This window comes from Nelumbo lutea, chromosome 3 (assembly GCF_056320005.1).
Source record: "Nelumbo lutea isolate HS-2025 chromosome 3, American lotus-T2T, whole genome shotgun sequence".
NCBI lineage: Eukaryota > Viridiplantae > Streptophyta > Magnoliopsida > Proteales > Nelumbonaceae > Nelumbo > Nelumbo lutea.
Window position 1 is genome coordinate 34955152 of NC_142686.1, and position 21942 is coordinate 34977093.

General features: G+C 37.7%; 1 protein-coding gene across 2 annotated transcripts in view; it reads right to left on the minus strand.

Annotated features, from left to right (window-relative positions):
- Positions 1 to 1896: 1896 nt before the first annotated feature.
- Positions 1897 to 21942, minus strand: part of STT3B (staurosporin and temperature sensitive 3-like b) — a 32170-nt gene continuing 12124 nt past the window's right edge. For both annotated transcript variants that reach the window (XM_088977086.1, XM_088977087.1), the window contains exons 5-7: positions 16289 to 16411; positions 11965 to 12024; positions 1897 to 2280 (exon numbers count right to left, since the gene is read on the minus strand). In XM_088977086.1, coding sequence (XP_088833212.1) covers positions 2151 to 2280; positions 11965 to 12024; positions 16289 to 16411 — 313 coding nt within the window. In that variant the 3' untranslated portion in view covers positions 1897 to 2150. The remainder of the gene's footprint in view (positions 2281 to 11964; positions 12025 to 16288; positions 16412 to 21942) is intronic.

The window sequence follows — 21942 nt, forward strand, 5'->3', positions numbered from 1 at the left end:
GGGTCTCATTGGACATTGTTTTATAAAATTTGGACATATATGAGAATTTTCTATAAAAAAGAATCGGCGGGTCTCACATAAGAAAAACGAACATAATTGATAGGTTCCATATGAAGATAGAGGTTTATTGTCTAACATGTTTTCTTTATTAGTGTGAATAAGCATTTCCAATATATGTGGGGCATGCCATCGCATTTCTTCCAAATTTGAACATATATGAGAAAATTCTATAGCTCCCGTTTGGATTTTGGTGGTGTTTAATCTGACAACATCCGCAATGTCGGAAGAATAATTTCCATATGATTTTAATCCTAGAATTCCAACGTTAATCTTGGGATAGATACTTAGATATCTGATTTTAAATTAGACAAGGTTCGAATTATTGATATGGAGCAGATTATAAATTAAAAAATGTAAAATATGCGTGTCGATACAATGAAACGCTTGATATCAATTTTTGAGTATCGAGAGTGCATCAATACTTTGAAGCTAATAATGTGTTAAACCCATTTCTCTGAGTTCAGATCTGGTCCCAACAAGCCATTGTAACCATTTCCCTTGTCCAGATCTGCTCCATTCATTTATGTTCATTTGATTTTCAAGTAAGCTATACAATGACTTTTCTCCATAAAAAGTCATTGTTAGAATGGGTAAAATTATTCATTTTTGGTCAATTTTTTTCCCAAGTTGAAAAATTACTTATTCAGGTAAATGATACTCAGATTTTGCATGAATATGAAAAATGAACATGGGAAAAATGGTCAATGAGAATTGCAATCACATTGACTGATCTTCCCCCTTCAGATCTGAAAAACAAATGGGGCCTAATGAAAAATCAATCTTGTATGTATATTATTGATTGGTAAGACACTGGTGGGATTCCACGATTACTTGGCCTCGGCCTAGATTGCTTCAATGGTGACTTGCTATTTTAATGTGTTTACATACAGATTGAGCCTACTTCTCAAATGACTTATTAAAGTTGATCTCTCGAGCTCTTCCAATTGCTTGATGATACTCTTTATCTTGGCTTTCTTTGATTTGCTTCACTCTTTTTTTGGTTATTAAAAACTTTCTTGGGCACCATTATAACTTTACATGGCTCTTGCTTAATTATTCTTTGCACAATTGGTTTGAGGATTTTTCCATAGGCTCAGCTTGTTTGTTTTTGCACTGGTGTAAATGCATGGGAGTGCAAATTTGACTTTGTCTTATTTATTTGTGAGAAACAAATAAGAAAAAAAATGAAGTGCTCCCCAGTATAATGTGAAAGATAAGAGGCCTACGATGACTAGACAATCAAATAGCATAAGAGGAATCGCTTACATTTTAGAACCACCAATGGGTTACTCTCATTTATGAAAAGATATCAACTTTACGGCATCGAGCCATCTACTTATCACCGGTCTAAGTTGGAAGTGAAAACTGATGTGAGAATTGAGATTATACTCAATACCAGTGTCCAGATAACCAGACAAGACCAGCCGGTTGGACAAAAAAACCATAAACCAATTTATTGGCCGCTTTGTTCAAGCCCTAAAACTGGTCAATCGGCAGATCCAAACGAACTGGTGAACTAGTCCCAGTTTGTTGGCCAGTTTGCTTCTCCTTCTGTTTTGAATGATATTGCCCCTAAAGAGTGTAGATTGTAAAACTGAGCTCATGAATGAAAACTAGCCTTAGCCTTTACGGCTTTTCCTTCGGAAAAACACCCCTACCTAATTCAAGTCTATGTCTCACAGTTCCATTGGATGTTAAGTCAAATTTCAAATTTGGATATCCCGGATTCTTATCAAATTGAATGCCAGATATATCCCTCTACCCAAATTTGACTCAACCTATTTGCAGCCCTAAGAAAATCCAATAGCTGCTGTTCCTAGGGAAAATGCCAATAGATGATGCCAAGGGAGGACAATGACAGTAATAAATAGCTAGCAACTTGTTCTTTTCGGGCATTTTAACAGAAAAAAAAAAAAAAAAAAAAAAAGAGCTGCCTTACCTGGCCAAGTGTGGTTCATTTGTCTTCCTAAAACTGTTACTAGAAGTCTAGCACATAAATTATTCCAAAATTAGAGCTCAATACATCTACAGCATTCTCCTCCTGTCCCGCCTAATACATCAGTGAGAGAAATGAGAAAATTATATGTATCTCACCACCTATTACTAGGTGGCTTGACCTTGTAAATTCGAACAATCCAGTTGGACGTCGTGAAAGCCTCTTCCAGATACTCTAGCTTAATGTCCTTATTTCCAATTTCGACCCCCCTTGCACGATCGTATCTGTTATCCAATCACACAAAAATAAAAACAATACAAAGTAACATTACGTCAATAAAGCAACATTGGACAGACAATGAGCCAAAAAAAAAAGAACCAGTCATGTTTGCATAAACATCAAATAATTCAAAATTTCAAACTGTTCAAATGTACTGATTCCAGTTATTTCAGTCGAAATAAGATTTTCACAAAGAAACCGAAGGGAAAGGATTCCCAGGAAGAATGATACTTTAAGCCTATGTTTGGTTTTAAGGAAAAGGTGGGAAAAGGAAAGGAAATGTAGGGAAACTCATGCAAGGTTTGTAAATGCATGGGAGTGAATCCTTGATTCGTAAAATCAAAGACATTTTGATCTTTTGACCTTTACCATGTCACCTTGTATATACAGAACCTGGATAGGTCCAACTATGAATCAAGCTGCTTGGCAAGGGCAAACAGGCTATCAATAGATTATAGACTTGTTCTTGGGCTGGCTCGGCCTTAGCTTTTGCCAAAATTTCAATGGGTCCAGACTGAAGCCCGAGCTCAGCCTGGCCCGTGAACAGGTCTAGCTATCAAGTCCCCAAAATAAACAATTCCACAAGGCTTTCTGAGAACCAACAAGGTGCAGTTGCAGGTTTGCCAGCCCACAAAAAGGAACTCTTGATGACCTGGTAATTTTGCATTTCGATAAGCTTCAGGAATTGTGCTTTCAAAGACCAACAACACAAAGCCCTATTGGGGCTTTGTACTTTGGGGCTTAAAAGCATTTTGGCTTCAGATTATAATATTTCTAAAAGAAAATCTTACTGATCGTTCAAAGCACGCTTTGGCTCAATTTTGTTTTCAAAAGCCATAAGCTAAAAAATAAAAGCTTATCCAAACAGAGCATTGGTTATGCAGGTTGCATCCCACCAAGAGAACCTGGAAGCATCTCTGGAAGCTGAATGCCCCCAACAAAGTTAAGACTTTGCTTTGGTGAGCTGTCCACAAAGCCTTGGTGGTAAATACCTCTCTTGCTAGAAGACAGATTCGCTCCGATCCTTCCTGCCCTCAGTGTGAACACTCTCCCAAAGATGTTAGCCATCTGCTCCTTCATTGTCACTTTGCCAGAGCAGTTTGGTTGGCAAGTCCCCTCAGCATTTGCCCTCCTACCAGTTCCACTATCACTTCTAAAGATTGGCTCAGAAATTTTCCCTTCAGTTGCTGACCTCAAGCTCTCACAGCTGCTAGTGGCTTGAGTGGGATAGCCAGTTGGAATATCTAGTTAGCTTGAAATCTTCTTATCTTCCATAACAAGCCGGATACTCCTTTTTCAGTGCACTGCACTCTTTGCCTTCTATCTTAAGTGTTCCCCGATCCCCCAGTTTCTTCCCCCATGCCTCCACCAGCTCCTATTCCATCAGGCCATTGGATCCCACCCTGCCCCCTGGAGGTTGGTTTAAAATCAATTGTGTTGCAGGGTTTCATCTCCCATTCTGGTAAGTCGGCTTTAGCTTGTGTGGCTAGATCCTGGACAGCAACATCATTACTTCACAGGGTCTCAGATTGTCCTGTAGCTGCTCTCTTACAGAAGAAATGCTCGCACTTAGGCAACATTATTGTTTCCTAGAAATTAACAGTAAAGTTCAGAACACCATCAACACTAACAAGATACCTCCTGGGATACATCTCTTGTGGTTTCCTGAATTACCTGATTGCCCTCCAAGAGCATGACTTACATGATCATGATGGGTCCCACAACTAGTGAATCTCCTTGACTCCACGTGACTTAAATTCCAAAAACCACTAAGATCCCAAAAAAGTAGAAATGGATATTGGAGGCCCTAAACAGTCTTTCAGGAAGTTTTCACATGTCATTACAAGCTCCCAATTACAGATGAGCCCATAGTCAACGGGAAAAACAACTGTACATAATAAGATAAATGGAGGCATTTTTTTGGGGGGGAAAAATCCTTAAACTTTCCCTGAGATTTCTTATAAAAACTAAAATAGCTCCTCAAGTTTCTTAAGTGAAATTGACCTCCCTTGTTGACTGGCATGGCAGGACAAAAATCACCCTTCACTTGTAGCATTAGTTGCTGTGGGTATATGATTACGCATAACATCAAAGTTCTGCTAAAATCTTAACAGTGCCCCTATTTAGCTTGACTTTAAATCAAACTGGAGCAAAATGCTCATTGTGGCTTACTTTAATACATGTAAATGTTCACCATCATTCAGATACCAAATATCCCTCTATAAATTTTAGCCACACATATCATTCAATAATTTTCTGGCTATTGAAATTTTGTAAAAGTAGACATCAAACTATGGATAATGTGCCAACCTTTGATTGGGCACAAAATTTACAGGCAGCATATTTAGAAGATGAGATTCAATATTGATGGTTTTGATCTGTCATGCCATTAGTTTGGCGACATTAAACATCCTAAGATCCTGTAAGGTATTCTTCATATTTCTCCCATTCTGTCAAAGTTCAGTAGAATCATTTGATGGGGATACTCAAGAATTAGGATAAAACTGGGGAGGATTAGGGATTTTATAGTAAAGGGGAATTTCATTTAAAAAGAAAATGGATACAGACATGTCAAAAGAGTTCACCATAAATCAGTACATCAAGAGATCCCCAAACAGCACAAAAAAGACATCAAACAACAAAACATAATCAAGGAGCTACACTATAAAACTACATTGTCTCCAACAACTTCTTCCCAAAGTCATTTCTTTTCAAATTTTTAAATTCAGAATGAGCAAGAGCCCTCTGAACAATTTAAGATCATTATCCACCACTAACTTCCTCTCTTGCCATGTCTTCAAAAATCCTATTGTTCCATTCTCTCCAAACACCCCAACAGACCACAAAAAGAATGGAGCTTCAAAAAAATTTAGCTTTCCTGCTGTCTGTTAATCTTTGCCATTTAGGAAAGATCTCCTAAGGATGAAGTGGACACACCAACAACACCTTAAATAATGCAGAAGAAAGACCGCAAACAAACACCACTACCCAACAATAAATAATAAATGGCATGAATCTTCTTCCTGCTGTTATGCACATCATACATCTGTTTGGAATCTGAAATCCCCTTGACTTCAAGTGATCAATTGTGAGGATACCATCCAAATAAAGAAGCCACACAAAAGCCTCAACTTGAGGGGAATTGAATTTCCCCAAACACCTGAAAAGTTGCTGATCTCTATGTGATTTCTCATCAAAGCATTGTAAAAAGATTTAACAGATTTTTTTATATATTTTTTCCATCACCTGGTACCAGATTTACAATCGCCCACCTTGACTTCTTCCCACTTGGCAAATAATTCTGCGCATTCATCTAATTCTCTATCCAATAATGGATGCCGGAACACTGGACCTACAACTTGATCACCTCTTGTTTCAAAGCACTGACAGTGTTTTAAAAGTGCAAGGTGGAGATTTTAAAAAAAATCAAAAAATTGCAAAAAATGTAAAAAATTCAAAAAAATGAAGAAAATCTTAAAATAGTATTAATGATAAAAAGTTCAGACTTTAATTTTTAATGTTTTAAAAAGAGCTATTAGCTCAAATTTAAATACAAAATCATAACATATAAAACATAATGGAAGTGAAATATACAAAAATAAAATAAAATAATGGCATGCAAAACATATTCAAGCATGTCAAACTTTTAATTTCTTCATTTCTTTCTCAATTGCATTATTTCAAATAGTTAATGTGATGCTACACCTTTCATTCCTAATTCTACCAGCTGTCTTTGTACCAAGCTCCTTGAGGTAAAAGCCCAAACAAGTCCATGTTAGGGTCTCAAAATTCTTAATAGTTAATACCTGAAAAATGATTTTATAATTTTAATTATCTTTTAGAAAGGTCTTTTATTAGGATGAATGTATGAACAACATTAGCAAATAGGGTAGAACCCCAACCAGGTTGCTGAGTTGGAGTCCCTGTATGAGGAGGAGGACATACCATGGTGTTTAGTGGGTGATTCCAATGTCACCAGGTTCAGTTCAGAACATTCTAATGGTAGAACCCCAACCAGAAGCATGAAAAATTTCTCTAATTTTATTGACAGACACAATCAATGTGATCTCCCTCTTACCAATGGACTTTTTACCTGGTCAAACATGCAAGAAAATGCCATATTTTATTGACAGACACAATCTATGTGATCTCCCTCTTACCAATGGACTTTTTACCTGGTCAAACATGCAAGAAAATGCCATAAGCTGCAGACTTGACAGATTTTTATTATCTCAGGATTGGTTGGAGAGATTTCCAAATCTGTGTCAAGAACTTCGTCCAAGATGTACCTCAGACCACTTGCCCATATTGCTGAACACCGAACGAATAATTAAAAGACCCCATTCAGATTGGAAAAATTCTGGCTACAACACAGATTTCAGTAAAAAAGGTTGCAACATGGTGGGAAGACTGCAAAGTAGAGGGTTGGGCTGGATTCAGACTTCTTCAGAAACTAAAAGCTTTGAAGAAAAATCTTAAAGCTTGGGGAAGAGAAGAATTTAAAGCTGTTGAAGAAGAGAATAAAAGAATACTTTCGGAATTGAAGGACTTGGACAGTAGAGAGCAAAATAGGACACTCAATGCCTTAAACAGAAACAAAAGAGCAGAATTAAGAAAGGAATGGGAGCAACTAGTTAGAAGGGAAGAGATCTATTGGAGACAAAGATCAAGAGTGAGATGGTTGAAAGAAGGGGACAATAATTCCAGATTTTTTCACACCTATGCCTCGGGAAGAAGTAGGAAGAATTTTATTTCTAAGCTCAATCTTAATCAGAGAGAAGTGGAGAATCCTGAGGAAATTTCTGAATCTTTCCTTTCTTTCTTTAAAAGCCTTTACTCCAATGATAGTGAAAATCAATTCACAATATTTAATTGGGATGGCACTACCCTTTCAGCTGAAAAGAGGGATTGGTTGGAAAGAAGTTTTGAAGATGAAGAAGTCAAGAAGACTATTTTCAGCATATGGACAGTGATAGGGCTCCAGGGTCGGATGGCTTCCCTATTCTTTTCTTCCAAAAATGTTGGGAAATTGTAAAGTCATATCTCATGGAGTTTTTCAGGGACTTCCATTCATCTGCCATTGTTAACAAGGGCCTTAATTCTACCTTTCTCTGCCTCATCCCTAAGAAAGAGGGAGTTTTGGAAGTTAAAGACTTCAGACCTATAAGTTTGGTTGGGAGCATATACAAAATTTTGGCGAAGGTTCTGGCCAACAGACTTAAAGAAGTCCTTGAAGATCTAATTTCCCCAAATCAGTTTGCTTTTGTTAAAGGAAGACAAATTGTGGACAGCATTCTTATTGCAAATGAGTGCGTGGAAGACAGAAAATCCTCTGGGATCCCGGGGGTCCTTGTGAAACTTGATCTTGAGAAGGTGTACGACAAAGTGGATTAGGATTGCATTCTTGATTGCTTAAGGCTAAGAGGTTTTGGGAGAAATTGGATCAGGTGGATTAAAGGTTGTATTGGCCTTCCATGGTTTTCAGTATTGATAAATGGTGAAGCAAAAGGTTATTTCAAGGCAAGCAATGGTCTAAGACAAGGTTGCCCTCTTTCCCCTTTACTTTTCACTTTGATGATGGATATATTTTATTATCTCTTTGACAAGTCAATTCTTTTCAACTTGGTGAAAGGTTTTGAAGTGGGTAGGGATAAACTTCACATCTCTCACTTACAGTTCGCCAACGACATAATCCTATTCTTAGATGCCTCTATAACCAACATCACAAACACTAAAATGGTGAATGTTTCGAGATTCTCACTGGTATGAGTTAATTTCTGTAAAAGCAGTATTGTGGCTATCAACTCAGTGGAAGTGGATCTTCTAGAAAATTTCAAATCTTTATTGGGGTGCAAAGTGGAGAATCTCCCCATTACCTACCTTGGGATGCCTCTTGGAGGGAATCCAAAATCCCTCAACTTTTGGAGTCCTGTGTTGGAGAAATGCGAGAAGAAACTATAGACTTGGAAAAAGTGTTCTCTCTCCAAAGGGGGTAGGCTTACTCTCTTAAAGGCCTCCTTATCAAATCTGCCAGTCTACTTTCTCTCTGTCTTCCAGATTCTGACCAAAGTCAGAAATCAGATTGAGAAGCTTCAAAGGAATTTTCTTTGGGAAGGTGGTGGAGATAAGAGAAACCATTTAGTCAGCTGGAAACAAGTATGCAGACCAAAAGAGGAAGGCGGTTTGGGTATTGGACAGCTTAAAGAGAAACTCCTCTCTTCTAGGCAAATGGCTCTGGAGATTTCCAAAAGAACCTAATGCTCTTTGGACTGTTGTCATCTCTAGTAAATATGGACGAAATACAAACGGGTGGGATTGCAATCTCCATTTGAACAGGATAAAGGCCATCAATCCTTGGAAAGGTATATGTTCCATTCATACTTCTTTCTTTCCTTTGATAAAGTATAAAATGGGAAATGGTTCTAAAATTAAATTCTGGAAAGATCCTTGGTGGGGGGGAATCTACCCTGGATGCCTCTTTCCCTAGGCTGTTTAACCTCACCCTTGTCCATGAAGCCTCTATCTCTGATTGCCTCCCAAACCAGTCCGCCGAGAATTCTTTAAACCTCCACCTTAGAAGACCCTTAAGGGACTCGGAGATTTCTGATTTAATAGCTTTAATCCAAACCCTCCAAGATGCCTATATATCCCCCTCTCATTCTGACACCCGAATATGGACCCTTCACCCAAATGGAGAATTCTCTTCTAAGTCTATGTTCAGGGCTTTGACTGCTGAAGATCAGCATCCCTCTTTTCCTTAACAAGAAAATTTGGTGTAGCCACATCCCCTTGAGAATTTGCTTCTTTGTATGGGAAGCCTGTCTCCAGAAAGTTAATACTTGTGGTCTCCTTCAGAAAAAACTGTTGGGAAGACTCTTCATTTCTCCTCATGTTTGTATTTTATGTCTCAGCAAGGGTGAATCTGCAGATCATGTCCTTCTTCATTGCAGCTTCACTCAAAGGATATGGTCCCATTTCTTGAATATGGCAGGGTACAGCTGGCTTTTCCATAACACATTATGGACAACTTGAATTAATGGCAAGGAATAGGACTTAGCAAAAGGGGTAAAGTCTTTTGGCAATCAGTGCCTCATGCAGTAATGTGGGGCGTTTGGGATGAAAGAAACACCCGTATCTTTGACGATAAAAGCAGAACCTTGGAGGAGTTAATCTCAGATATTACCTATCTTTGCATCCTTTGTTTGGTGAATTCAGATCTATTTAAATGACTTTCAGTCAATGATATTATCAGAAATATTCACCCCTTTCTGTTTCTGCCTCATCCTCAGCAATCTCCCTTGAGGCATCCCGTTTCCATCAGTGAAGGTGTGATAACCCTTAATTTTGACAGTTGTGCCTTAGGCAATCCGGGCTTTGCAGGTATTGGTGGTACAGTAAGGGGCGAAAGGGGCAATATCTGCTGGACTTTTAGTGGCCCAATCGGTTGAGCCGACTCCACAAAGGCCGAAGTGATGGCTGCTCTCACCGGAATCAGGATAATTAAGAATTTGGGAATTCAGAATTTGATCATTGCAGGTGATTCAGCAAATACAATAAAATGGTTAAGAGACAAAAAAGGGGGCCCTTGGAGACTTTATCACTATCTGACTGAAGCTTGGGATTCTTTGGATGGATTGAATGTTAACTTAGTTTGGATTCCTAGGGAATACAATCATACTGCAGATGGCCTAGCTAAATTTGGTGCGTATTTGGAGCATCTGTATAGCGACAAGCTTCCTCCTTTGTAACTTGCAGGGGTTCCCCCCCCCCTTATTCTCAATAAATCTTGGTTAAATTTTCTCAAAAAATATTAGCAAATAGGGGGTTCCTGACCAAGCCCCTTGAGGCAAGTCCAATTATAAATACCTATACTTCCACAATAACAACTTTCTTTCTAACCTGTCATTAACCGGCTGCCATGTTTTAAGAGAAGAAGCTCTAGCACCAATGGGAATACCTAGGTAATGTGAACCGAAATTTACCAATTTGACAACCCAAAGCAGCATCACAGTCATTTAACAAACTTTCATCAGTGTCTCCCACTCCACTACATCTTTTTTCATTATTAATGTGATAAAGGTAGCATTATCACCCTTCTCAATTGTTCCCAACTTGAACAAGATATGAAACAACTCCATGACCGATTTCTTTTAACTCCGTCATGCTTTATAAAAGCAAAATAATGCCATTGGGGCCTAGAGCAGCCTCTTCAATCTCCTCCAACACAAACTTTTCGAACAAAGTCTTTGCAGAATCACTAATATACCTTAAGCCCAATGACACCAATGACCATATGCCTTCTTGATAAGGTGTATACAAAGACATGTAGAATCTCCTTATGACTTGAAAATATCCTCATGAGGCTCTACCCACTCATCTCCAACTCTCAACTTGAGATACAATTCCCTCTCACTAGTTTTCGCATATGCATGAAAGAATGGTGTGTTTTTATCTCTTGCCTTTAGCCAAAAAGTTTTTTTTCCTCCAATAGATCTCTCTCTCTCTCTCTCTCTCTCTCTCTCTCAATCAACAACTATGAAATTTTATTAAGAATCAATAAGAAATACAAAGGTCAGAATTAAGGGGAGATTAACTCTCTTAATTCCCCTTGCAACAATTCTTACATATTACAACTGAGCTCGAAAAATATTATCTTTACCTGCCTCCAACAGATCTTAACTCCCCTTTGCAAAAGGCCTCTTTGATTATCTCTTTGAGCGTTCATCACATGAGACTGAAAATAAGAATCTGTCAAGCCTTCTAAGAATTACAGGTGATTTGACTGGACCAAAAAATATTTTGCCCCACTTAATGTGGGATCAACTAAACCCAAATTAGAAATGAACTCCCTAAATTTTCTCAGATCATCACTCTCTCATCCCCCCTCCCCCTCCCCCTTTCACGTCCCTGAGTTTCCTTATCACATTAAAGTCTCCACCTAAACACCACGAAAAACCCTATCTGTTCACTTTGAGGTCCTCCCAAAAGGCTTCTCTCTCAGAATCTTCATTTGATCCATGTACCTTGGTCAACACCCACTCCCAGCCATCATTTTTATCTTAGAACCAAAAGGGTAATGAAATATCCATTAGAAGTCCATGGTCTTGGAATCTGACAAGTGTTTGACAAAGATACTTCTACCACTTAGGAGAGACCATGCAACAATTTTTTAATAGGAAACAGTAGCTTTCAGAGACTATGCAACAATGACATCCGCAAAATCAGAACCTCCAGGAAAAACCTTAAGCAGTGAGATTTGATTGCCAAGATCTTCAACAGATCAACAGATTTTACAGCCACAATTTTTATCTCCAGACAAATACATGAGTTTTGTAATCTTTGTAAAAAAATATTTAATTTTCTACTATAGCATTCCTTGCAGACAATATCTATTTGCTGCTAGCAAATTGTCTTTCCCTGGTAAGTTATTTAGGCTCATGTTTCTTTCCTTGTTTCTTTCTACCATCCAACTCAGATATGCCCTACTTACCCCTATTCATTTTATTTCTCTTCCATGAAATTGAGATTTATTACAGGTTTCCCTTCAGAGGATAAGAAGTCTTTTTATTTCTTTTCAACCATTAGCATTCCTCAAACTAAAAAAAAAAAAACATTGCTCATCTACAAGAGGCTTAACAAGATCTACCAAATTATAGGAATTAAAAAATATAAAGAAGGATGTAACTTACCCAGGAGGCTTGCCATACTCTGTTGTCAGCTCTCCAAATCGATAGTAGGAAAGCTTGTACCTGCTCAGAACCACAGGTGATTCATTACAATCATGGAAATAAAGAAAATGCCAAAAATGTCCAAGGAATAATAGTTTTAGTTGTTATACAAGTGACAGATTTGAAAGCATTATAATTCTGTATTTACTTAGGAACAGGGGTTATTCATCTTCATTTTCAATGTACTCTTGTCCTGATATAAGAAGAGTGTGGGTGCTGCCACACTCATGACTGGCTTTCTCACAATTCTTGAATTTTATTAGAAAAAGTCAAAATACATAGCAGTACAAGCATCCCAAGGAGATGTTGAGATACACCTCTCACAACAATAAGCATCAATAAAACCAAAAGAAACAGATTTCAACTGAGTCCAATATAAATGATCCCTATTAACCCCTTGCTTAGCTAATGTATCAACCATCCCATTTGCTAGTCTTCTCATCCATTGAATTTTTTAGGTCATATTGTTGTTTGGACAATTTTAAGTTATTCCTTGCCAATCAGTTCAGGTTTTGAAGTCTTTGAGGGTTCAAGATGGCATACGCCAACATGTGTGCTAAACTGTTGATTAAAACCCTAACAAATAAGAAAATAATAAAAAGAAACTGTTATGTAAAACCACAAAATGAATCATTTAGTTTGGTTTAGGGCTGTTCATAAGAAGGCCCAAACCGACCAACCCGGTCTGACCCAACCCGAGTCGGCCAGGTTTTCTTTAGCATCGGTCAGTTTCAAGTTACTAAAAAGCATAAACTGATGGGTCGGTTTGGCTTCGGTTTCCACACATGAAAACCAAAACCGAACCGACTTAGTTCTTAGTTAGTACTTTGTAGTTAGTACCTAACTTAGTTTCTACTTTCTAGTTACTTATAGTTACTTATAAATGCCATTAATGGCAAGCATTGCAAGACAAGGAATGCCATTAATAGCTTCTTGCATTTTTTTGGAAGGTTTAAAGAAAGGATCCTATTCTCTAAGGTCCTTTACACCAAATAGGTAATTACAATTAGGTGTCTTTTTTACTTAGATTAGAAGCCTTCTTAAAAATTCCAAATTTCAGTCTTCTTTTTCTAACACAATTTGACTTTCTCTTTTCTTGGTAACTTCTAACTTGGTCCGCCCTTACTCCCTTAGCCCCTCAACTCAAGCACTCAAACCGACCCAAACCAACCAGGTCGGTTTCGGTTTCATTTTCAGGCATCCTGACCAGGTCAGGTCAGTTGGAAAAACAGCAGTAAACCGACCCAACCCAACCCATGAACAGCCCTAGTTTAGTTAGATATGCCTATTTTAGTATTACAAAATCAAAGATAAAGAACATAAAAAATATTTCATCGCATCATATACAAAATGGCTAAGTGCTTTGATTCCTTGTTTTTTCATGGTTATCTCAATAAAGAAAGGTTATAAATGCTATAGTCAAATTTCGCAAAAGGTATACTCCATGGACATCTTGTTTTTTGAGTTTCATACTTTCTTCTCTGCCTCTCCCTTAAAGTATAGTAATATTGAGAGAGGTTCAACTTCAATTGTCTATTCCTATTTCACATCTTGCTATTGCTCATGATCATATGCCTCCAAAGTTCTAGGTCTACACTAGTTGCCATAAGAACCAGCCACTATCTTCAAGTTTGGAATCAGAAGTTATGCCTTCAAAGACATTACAATCCATTGATCAAATATGCGAGCAATGTTTTAAAACGTGGAGGCATGACGCGAGGCGTCCACTACCTAGAGGCATAAGCCTCCTTAAGAGGAGGGGGTTAGGAGGAGGAAGGGGGGAACTCATTTTTTCTTTATTTTCAATAAAAATCTTTTATATTAAGAAGAATAAAGATGCATAACATTAGTTGAAAGGGGGGGGGGGTCTTGTCGAAGTGGAGGCAGGGGGTTTGGGGGGCAAACCCCCCAACCGAAGGGGCAGGGGGAAAACCACTTTCTTTCCTCTTATCTTTTCTTCCCTTCCCTTTTCTTTTATTTCCTTTTCTCTTTTTTCCTTCTCTTTCCTTTACTTTCCTTTCCATTTTTCCTTTTTTCTTTTTTTTTTTTTTGTCTTTTTATATAAGATGTGCATGAGGTGCATGAGGCTTACGCCTCTAGCACGTCTCATGAAAAAAGTGCGTGCGTACGCCTCAGAGGTGTCAGTGCCTTCGGCATATGCCTCAGGGCATTTTGGGAGCACTCCACATGGAGGGGCAGCTCCAGGTGTACACCTCCCACACCTTCTAAAACACTATATGCAAGTTAGCTCTTCTCTTTCTCAGCCAAGTACTTTTGACTCCACAACCTGTGATATCATCTACCTATTGCTATTTGCAAGGGTGTCAGATACATTTTAAATGGGTGAGAAGAACTGCAAATGGCATGGCAGATGCTTTAGCTAAACAAGGGGCAAATAGGCAGCAATTATTTTGGGATAAATTGTAAGGATGGGTATGGGGATTGCAGTTCTAGTTATATTTGATAAGGCGCCCTTGGAGGCTTGCCTTGCCTAATCGCCAAGAATTTCTATACTTTCTATAATAAAATACTTTAAATTCTTTATTTTTTGAGATTTGTAAAATAGACATTATTAAACTAAAATGTTCATTTTGTGTGTTTATATACTAATTTTGTTTTATTGTTTCCTTATTTGTTAGAGTTAATCAACACAAACATTGCTAAATGCTGTATTGAGCCCTCAAAGACTTCAAAACCTGAACCAATAAGGTATAACTTAAAATCTTCGGCCCCTATTATTAAGGAAATATGGTTATGGTTCCTAGGGAACTACCCTAGGATCTATGTTTTTTACTTAAAAAAATCCATCGCCCATGTGACTAGGCGACAAGGCACCCCCTGTCGCCTAGCCTTACCTTGGCACCTTGAAAACTATGATTGTGGGTAACTTACCCACAGATTTGTATCCTTAATTTTGATATATTGCTTAATAAAATTTACCTTTACTAATAAAAAAGGGTGTCAGATACATTTCATTTTACGTGCTGCTTTATCTCCATCCTGTTGAGCTTATGTATTCACTATTTGTACTGTATCCAATCTTAAAAGTGCTGCTGATAAACGAAGAGGAAAACCTTTAACCAGAAAGGCTGAAGGTTGAAGACCACATGGCACAAGAAGAGATACATGGCGGACTGAAATTAGCCCAAGAGGAAGTCAGGTCTACTTTCACACAAAAAAAAAGGAACTGTTTGAGCAATAAAAGGCAAGGAGGTGCTGACAGAGCTTGAAGGTAGATCTAAACTTGAACTGCTTATTAAGCAACAAATGATTGAGCTAAAAAGCTATAGAGATGTGGTAGTTGGGCAACCAAGAGTTGGTTTGAGAAGTTGACAGTTATTGATCAATAAGAGTATCAAGACAAGGAGGAGACATGTGGAGGTGCATCTAACAATAAAGTTGGCAGATCAAGGGCTCGTATGAGAAATGAGGCAATGCAAGGAAATGCAGGACCCCAACTGGCAGCAAGCTAAAATACAACAAGGGAACCAGTCCAGATCAGGTGAACCAAATTGAAGAAAAAGAACCATCACATGAACCTGATTACTTAAAACAAACATGTGCTTATCGAAGGCCAATTAACTTGAAAGTATAGCAACCGCCGTCTATCATTGTCCTCCTCTGGTTTGAACAATGAAATTCTGCAGGGCACCAATGCTCAAAATTAACCCAACCCAACAAACCACCCAGTACACAAGACATATCCTAATCCACATCTCCACACCAATCATCTTTCCAAGAGACCTGATTAGGCTCTTTGACTTTAGACTTCTTGAATAAAACCAACATCATCCACAGGAATAGCATGTGGGGACAGACCATTACTAATTGATAAATTATGTGATTGCTTTTGTTTCGCTAGAAGTGTTAGAATTCTTTGAAATGCAAGAAATAGAATAGTCATGGTTAGGATAAAGATGGAAACCCTAGTCCTAAAATCCATTATTTCCGAAGAAGTCTGTTTCACATCTCATTAAACATGGCCACATGTCCTAAATCATACTATGTCCTAAATCATAGTATTATTGCATGACACATATACATGGTTCAAAGTAGAAATATGTGTGAGTCTTGCCGCTTTGAATCGCACAAAACACAAATTTTGTATGTCACACGACTCACACATATTTCTACTTTGAACCATGTATACATGTAAAGTAGATTAATACAAATCACACAAATCACCCCAACAACATTTCCCTTTCCACTATAAACAAGCAATAACAATATTATTCACTTTTCTTTTATGAAAATGAAATGAAGTCGGTAAGGCTCAGAAGCATACATGAGACAGTTCAGCATCTTGGGCGCTGCACCCTTGTCAACACGATACTCTCCATTAACAAGGTAATCAGGTTCCTTGATGACAGGGAAAACGCCACCTCCAATCCGAACCATCCACAAAAATCTAGTACAGCATGCATGCCATCAGTATAATATGACAACAAATATAGGAATACATACACAAGAAATGCCACTTGATCTTGAAAGTGCCAATCAGGAAATTAAATAGTATATTGGAGAATGCTTATATCGATAAAATTGATCCCACAGTGACATAAGCTTAGTTAAAAACAATTTTCAATATGCACCAGACATTAATGATAAGTAAAAGAAACTTGCCCTAGTAACAAAGATGTTTCTATTTGATAAATGGTGTTCCTTGCCTATCTCAAGCAAAACATAGGCATAAGATATCATACTGAATCACAGGTTTCTTTAATTATTGCATATCATACCAAATCACATGTATCTAATCAATGTTCTGAAAAATGAACATACAGTACAACATAATGTTGAAACATTGGTTCTAACCATTGTACAATGCCATAGTGTGTCTTTAGTTCCCTGTAAATCATACTATAAGTTTTTTATCATCAACAATAAATATCATTGTACTGATTTGTTATGGCAACCCTGCACTCTATACTCCACAAAATGAAGTTAAGGAACTAATACAACAGTTGAGGCTGATGTGTCTGTAAAAACACAAATACTATCAAATTGCCACAAGAGGGCCTCTGAGATGGCGTTTAAAGGGAGATTTTGTTAGAGATGGTTTATTGAACAAAAGGTTCAAGTCCTTGAACCGCTATTTAGTACGAAGATCTATGAGTTCAGATCCTGAAACATGTGATGTTGAAATTCGGGCAAAAAAGAGTGGGGAAGACTGGGCTTTTCACGAGCTAGAAAAATAGGACCGTGTATTTTTTGTTTAGTTTCAGGAGAAAAAAGGATATGAGCAAGCCTTGAAACAAGAAGAAAACAAAGGAAGAATAAGATCACCTGAGATGTGTTTAGACAAATGGTGTCCAGGAGTAGGACAAATAGTGAAGCAACATAAGTTTGTATGGATTTAAGTGTTTGGAATCCCTCTTCATGCTTGGAGCACTCAAACAATCAAGGAGATAGAAAATGATTGCAGTAGATTTAAAAGATTTGACTTTCATAATTGGATTTGGGAGCAGGCTCAATCTGCGAAAATTTTAATAGAAACAGAGAACCCTAGTTTAATTCCTCCACTGCTTAACCTCTTCTATGCAGGGGAAATTTTTGTGTTGCATGTGGAAATGGGGTGTTGCGATCCAACATTTGTAAGGAGTGACAAGGAGGAAGATAAACAGTTGGACTCGACGGGAAAGAAGGGAGATGAAGGGTCAAGAAAGAAAAAGGGCAAAGGTGCAATTTTTCAAACTTTGGAGGGAAACAAGGGAAGCTCAACTAATTTAAATGTAGGTGACACTGATTCGAAAAAATGGGATAAGGGACCAATTAACAAAAATTGCCGTTCAGATCAACTAGGCCAAGATATTCGGAAGAGCTTAAAAGCCCTAATGTGTTTGAGTTCGAAAATGATAGACGTGATGGAGTTCCAAGACAGGAAGAGAATTTGAGCATTACAAGAGAGCCAATCAGGAAGGAGACTGAAGTATGAGGAAAAGATAAATACCAGTGACACATCACACACAATGAATACCACCAGGAATGTGAAACTCTAGATAGATTTGAAAAGAAGAGAAAGGTAGAGAATTGAAGGGTTGTCTTAATGCAGGTAATTGGGTTGGGTGAGAAAGGAATTGAAGATTTTGTAGTCCGTCAAAATAGTGGTGTGAAGGAGGTTGAAAGTAATATTGATATAGGACATTGAAGAATTGAAGACTTAAGAAGGGGAATGGTGGAACTAGAGGTTAAAAGAGATTTTATTGAACGAATTATAGAGTCTCGAAATTCCTATTCGGCAGCTAATAAGTTTTCAGTGGTAAGTGATGTCTGTGTTTTTCCTACTGATTTTGAAATCAGGAGTAAAATAGTGTTACAAAGTCGATGGGAAAAGGAGAAGAGACACAACTGACTTATGAAGGTTTTACAGACAATTCATAAGAGCTTGAAGAATAGGAAAGAAGTATATCTGAAGCTGTGGTGAACAGGGCCAAAGCCAGGGTGTGTAAAGAAAATGGAAGAGATAATTTAAATTTTGAAAGTGAGGTGGGAAGTGAAGCTAATGGAGAAAAAGGGATTGGGAAGAAGCAAACAGCAAGGAAGAAATTAACAAAAACAAAGAAAGAACAACAACAAAGATTTGAGTTCATCAATACAAATTGGTGAGAAATATCTATTGTCACATCATGAACATATGAGAGTCACTTTTGTTCTTCCTTCTTTGCCTTTGAGTCCTAATTGGGATCTCGGATTTCGTAGGGGTTTGAGGGATGAGGAAGCGACTTGTCTCCTTCTCCTTGATGGTGTTTGTTTAGAGCTTTCTTGTCCAGATAGAAGAATTTGGTTCCCAAGTTCTAAAGGTTCTTTTTCTTGTGCCTCCTTTTTTAAAGCTCTTTGTCAGTCCTCTTCCTCTTTGTCCTTTCCTTGGAAAGAAGTGTGGTTTCCGTTGATTCCCCCTAAAATTCAGGCCTTCTGTTGGGAAATGTCTCTTGGGAAAATTAACACTCTGGATTATTTGCAAAAGAAGAGGCCTTTTCTGTGTATTTCCCCGAATTGGTGCAAATCTGATGGCGAATCTTGTTACCAAACTTACCATTTACTAATTTCCTGTTCATTTGCTTCAGATATATGGGATTGGTTTTTCTCTTTGTTTGGGTGCAGGTGGAATATGCCAACGGAGATAAAAATGCTGTTTGACCCATCTACCTTTGTGTTACCGAAGAAGAGGGGAAGAGTAATGTGGAGGTACACTAGAGCAGCAGTGGTGTGGACCTTGTGGGAAGAAAGAAATGCCAGAATTTTCCAAGAGAAAGAAAGGAGCAAACGACAAATTGTGGAGTGTGTAATGACTAGGGTTATACACTGGCTACAAACGGTGGAACTATTCAAAAATTTCACATTTGATGATATTTGGAGGAATTGGCCATTAGTGGCTTCTAGCTCAATGCAGAAGGTTAAGGCAAGGTTGGTTTGGGCTCCTCCCATTGAAGGATTTCTGAAATTAAACTTCGATGGGAGTAGTCAAGGCAACCAGGCCCAGCTGGAATAGGAGGGGTCATCAGAGACAAGGAAGGAAATTTAAGAGCACTCTTCTCAGGACCAGTGGGGAATGGAGACTCTTTAGAGGCAGAATTATATGCAGCCATACAAGGTATACAGATAGCAAGAGAGCTAGGATTGGAAAATTTGGTGATAGAAGGGGACTCCAAGGTGGTAGTGGGTTGGCTAAAAAACCCAGATTCAGTGATCTGGGCTTACAAAAATGAATTGAAGAAATTCAAATGGTTAACTCAGTAGATGGAGGTAACTATACAGTGGGTGGGGAGGGAGGCAAATGCTTTTGCTGATTCTCTAGCCAAACAAGGGGTAACTAGGGAACAGTGGCACTGGGCTCAATTGTAAATTTATGATGTTTCTGTACCAATGAGTGAAGCTGCATCTCGCACCTCATTTTGGGATGCTTGTAATGAACATTTTATCATTTGCTTCTAATGAAATCAATTGAATTTTATCTATCAAACAATAAACATATGAGAGTCACTTCCACTAGATATATGCATGTATAGTATTGATAGTGATCACTGGTGCTTATAACTGAAACATCAAATCTGACACTTTAGATAGAAAGATGTGAGTATTAAGATTGTCACCAGATGCTAGGTGTTGAACAGGAACATGTTAATGGCATTTATGTAAGAGAAAAGAAGCCAAAATTGGGATTTTCTAATTTTTGTATTTTTAGATGGTAAGGAAACTTTGGCCATTTTACATGTCACCTATGGGGTCTGCCCTAGTTTGATTTTCCTAGTCATAGTTTGGGTGTATTAAAATTTTCATAGCCATTAGTAAGTAGTTTACTAGCTCTTAAGTTTTCTTATGGTAGATGGTAGTGACAATTTTGTAATTTCTGTTTTTCCTGGTTCTTGTAGGATTGTCCACCCTTATAGTGTCTATACATACATGTGCAAAGATTTGGAGTCATGAAGGAATGAATTTTATTTTATTTTTTGATAATAAAGAATTGAATTTTATTTGAGGTCTTATAAATTATTTTATGTTTTATAGTTAATTCTTTGCACCCCATTTAGTGATTCCTAGTTTTCTCTCTTTAATTTTTCAAGAAGATATTGCAGATAGCCCTCAAGTTCCTTAATAAAAGGCATTCTTTCAACATTAGCAAAAGAATGGAATTGATCTAGGCAAGTTTTTCCTTAATTTTCAGCACAAACCAAAATAAATGGAACCTTGGATTCCATAGTTTTCAACTTTTCTCCCAACCCCAGAGTTTTCATTCGTTAGTGAAAAAGGTGCTCCAAAACTAACCAAAGCTAGTTGCCCTGTACAATTCCTACCCATGAAATTTCACTAAAAAATTTCTATCCTAGACCTATTTTCCCCATTTCTAAGTTGTTCGCCATCATAGCAAAAATCTACAGTTTTTTGCAATAAAGTTCCTAGAACTTTTCTAACGTAATCCATCATTGTTTTTGGTCCTAAATCACCCATAAACCCATCCAAATTCTCCTAGCCAGCTAGTCTCACGCTTTGGTCATTCAAGTCTTATATCAATTCATATCAAAGCAAGAGGTCCTACATTAAGTGGTATCAAGGCTATAGGTCGTACGTCAACCGTATTCACCATGAAGTGTTTTTATGAGCCTATGATAATAAGTTAGATTGAGGAAACTAATATTCAAGGTGTGTGGGTAAATCCTATTCTGCTGAGAGTTGAAGTTTTTTTTTTTTTGAAGGCAAAGTATAATGTATAAACTCATAAGGTATATGGTCCTCTGTACAATGACAAAAATAGGCCTCAAAAAAACTTCACCCACAAAAAAGAAACATCAAAAAGAATCATCTTGAAAGCATTATGAATAGACAGCCAATCTCTAAGATTTTTTATGGATGTCCTTTGCATGGATATTCAGAAAACCCAAGCATGACCCAATTAACCCAAAGGAGAAATTTTTCTAAGTCACCGGCAATATCAGGAAACAGCAAGGCAAAATTTTTCTGGAGTTCAATCATTCTTTTAAGGGTTTTTAGTGTATTGTAATAGTCAGGTTAGTACAAGTTAATAGGAACTTGGGTGGGGACAGAACAGGATGCATGTGAGGCTCACTGGCCATGCTAGTGAAACCTTGCTATTATTCCACAGGATTGATCCCATGTCTCCTCTTTTGAATGATGCTGACCATCTTTTACTAGGATCTTATATGTTTTGTCTAAAACATATATATGTTAGATGACTAGATGACTAATTGGTGACATTAAGATCTTTTAAATGGTAAAAGACCTCTGCTTTCTATTTTTATTTTTATTTGCTTCTTTTAGGTAGGTGCTAAATCATAATAAGATATTCTGGCATGTATCTTAAAGAATAGACCAGAGAAAAAAAAAACAAACAAACGGGATGGATATTGAAAATAAAAGCCCTTGAAAAGTATGCTTTCAAATGTTCAAATCATCCAGTCAGGAAGCTTTTTATGGAAATTAAAC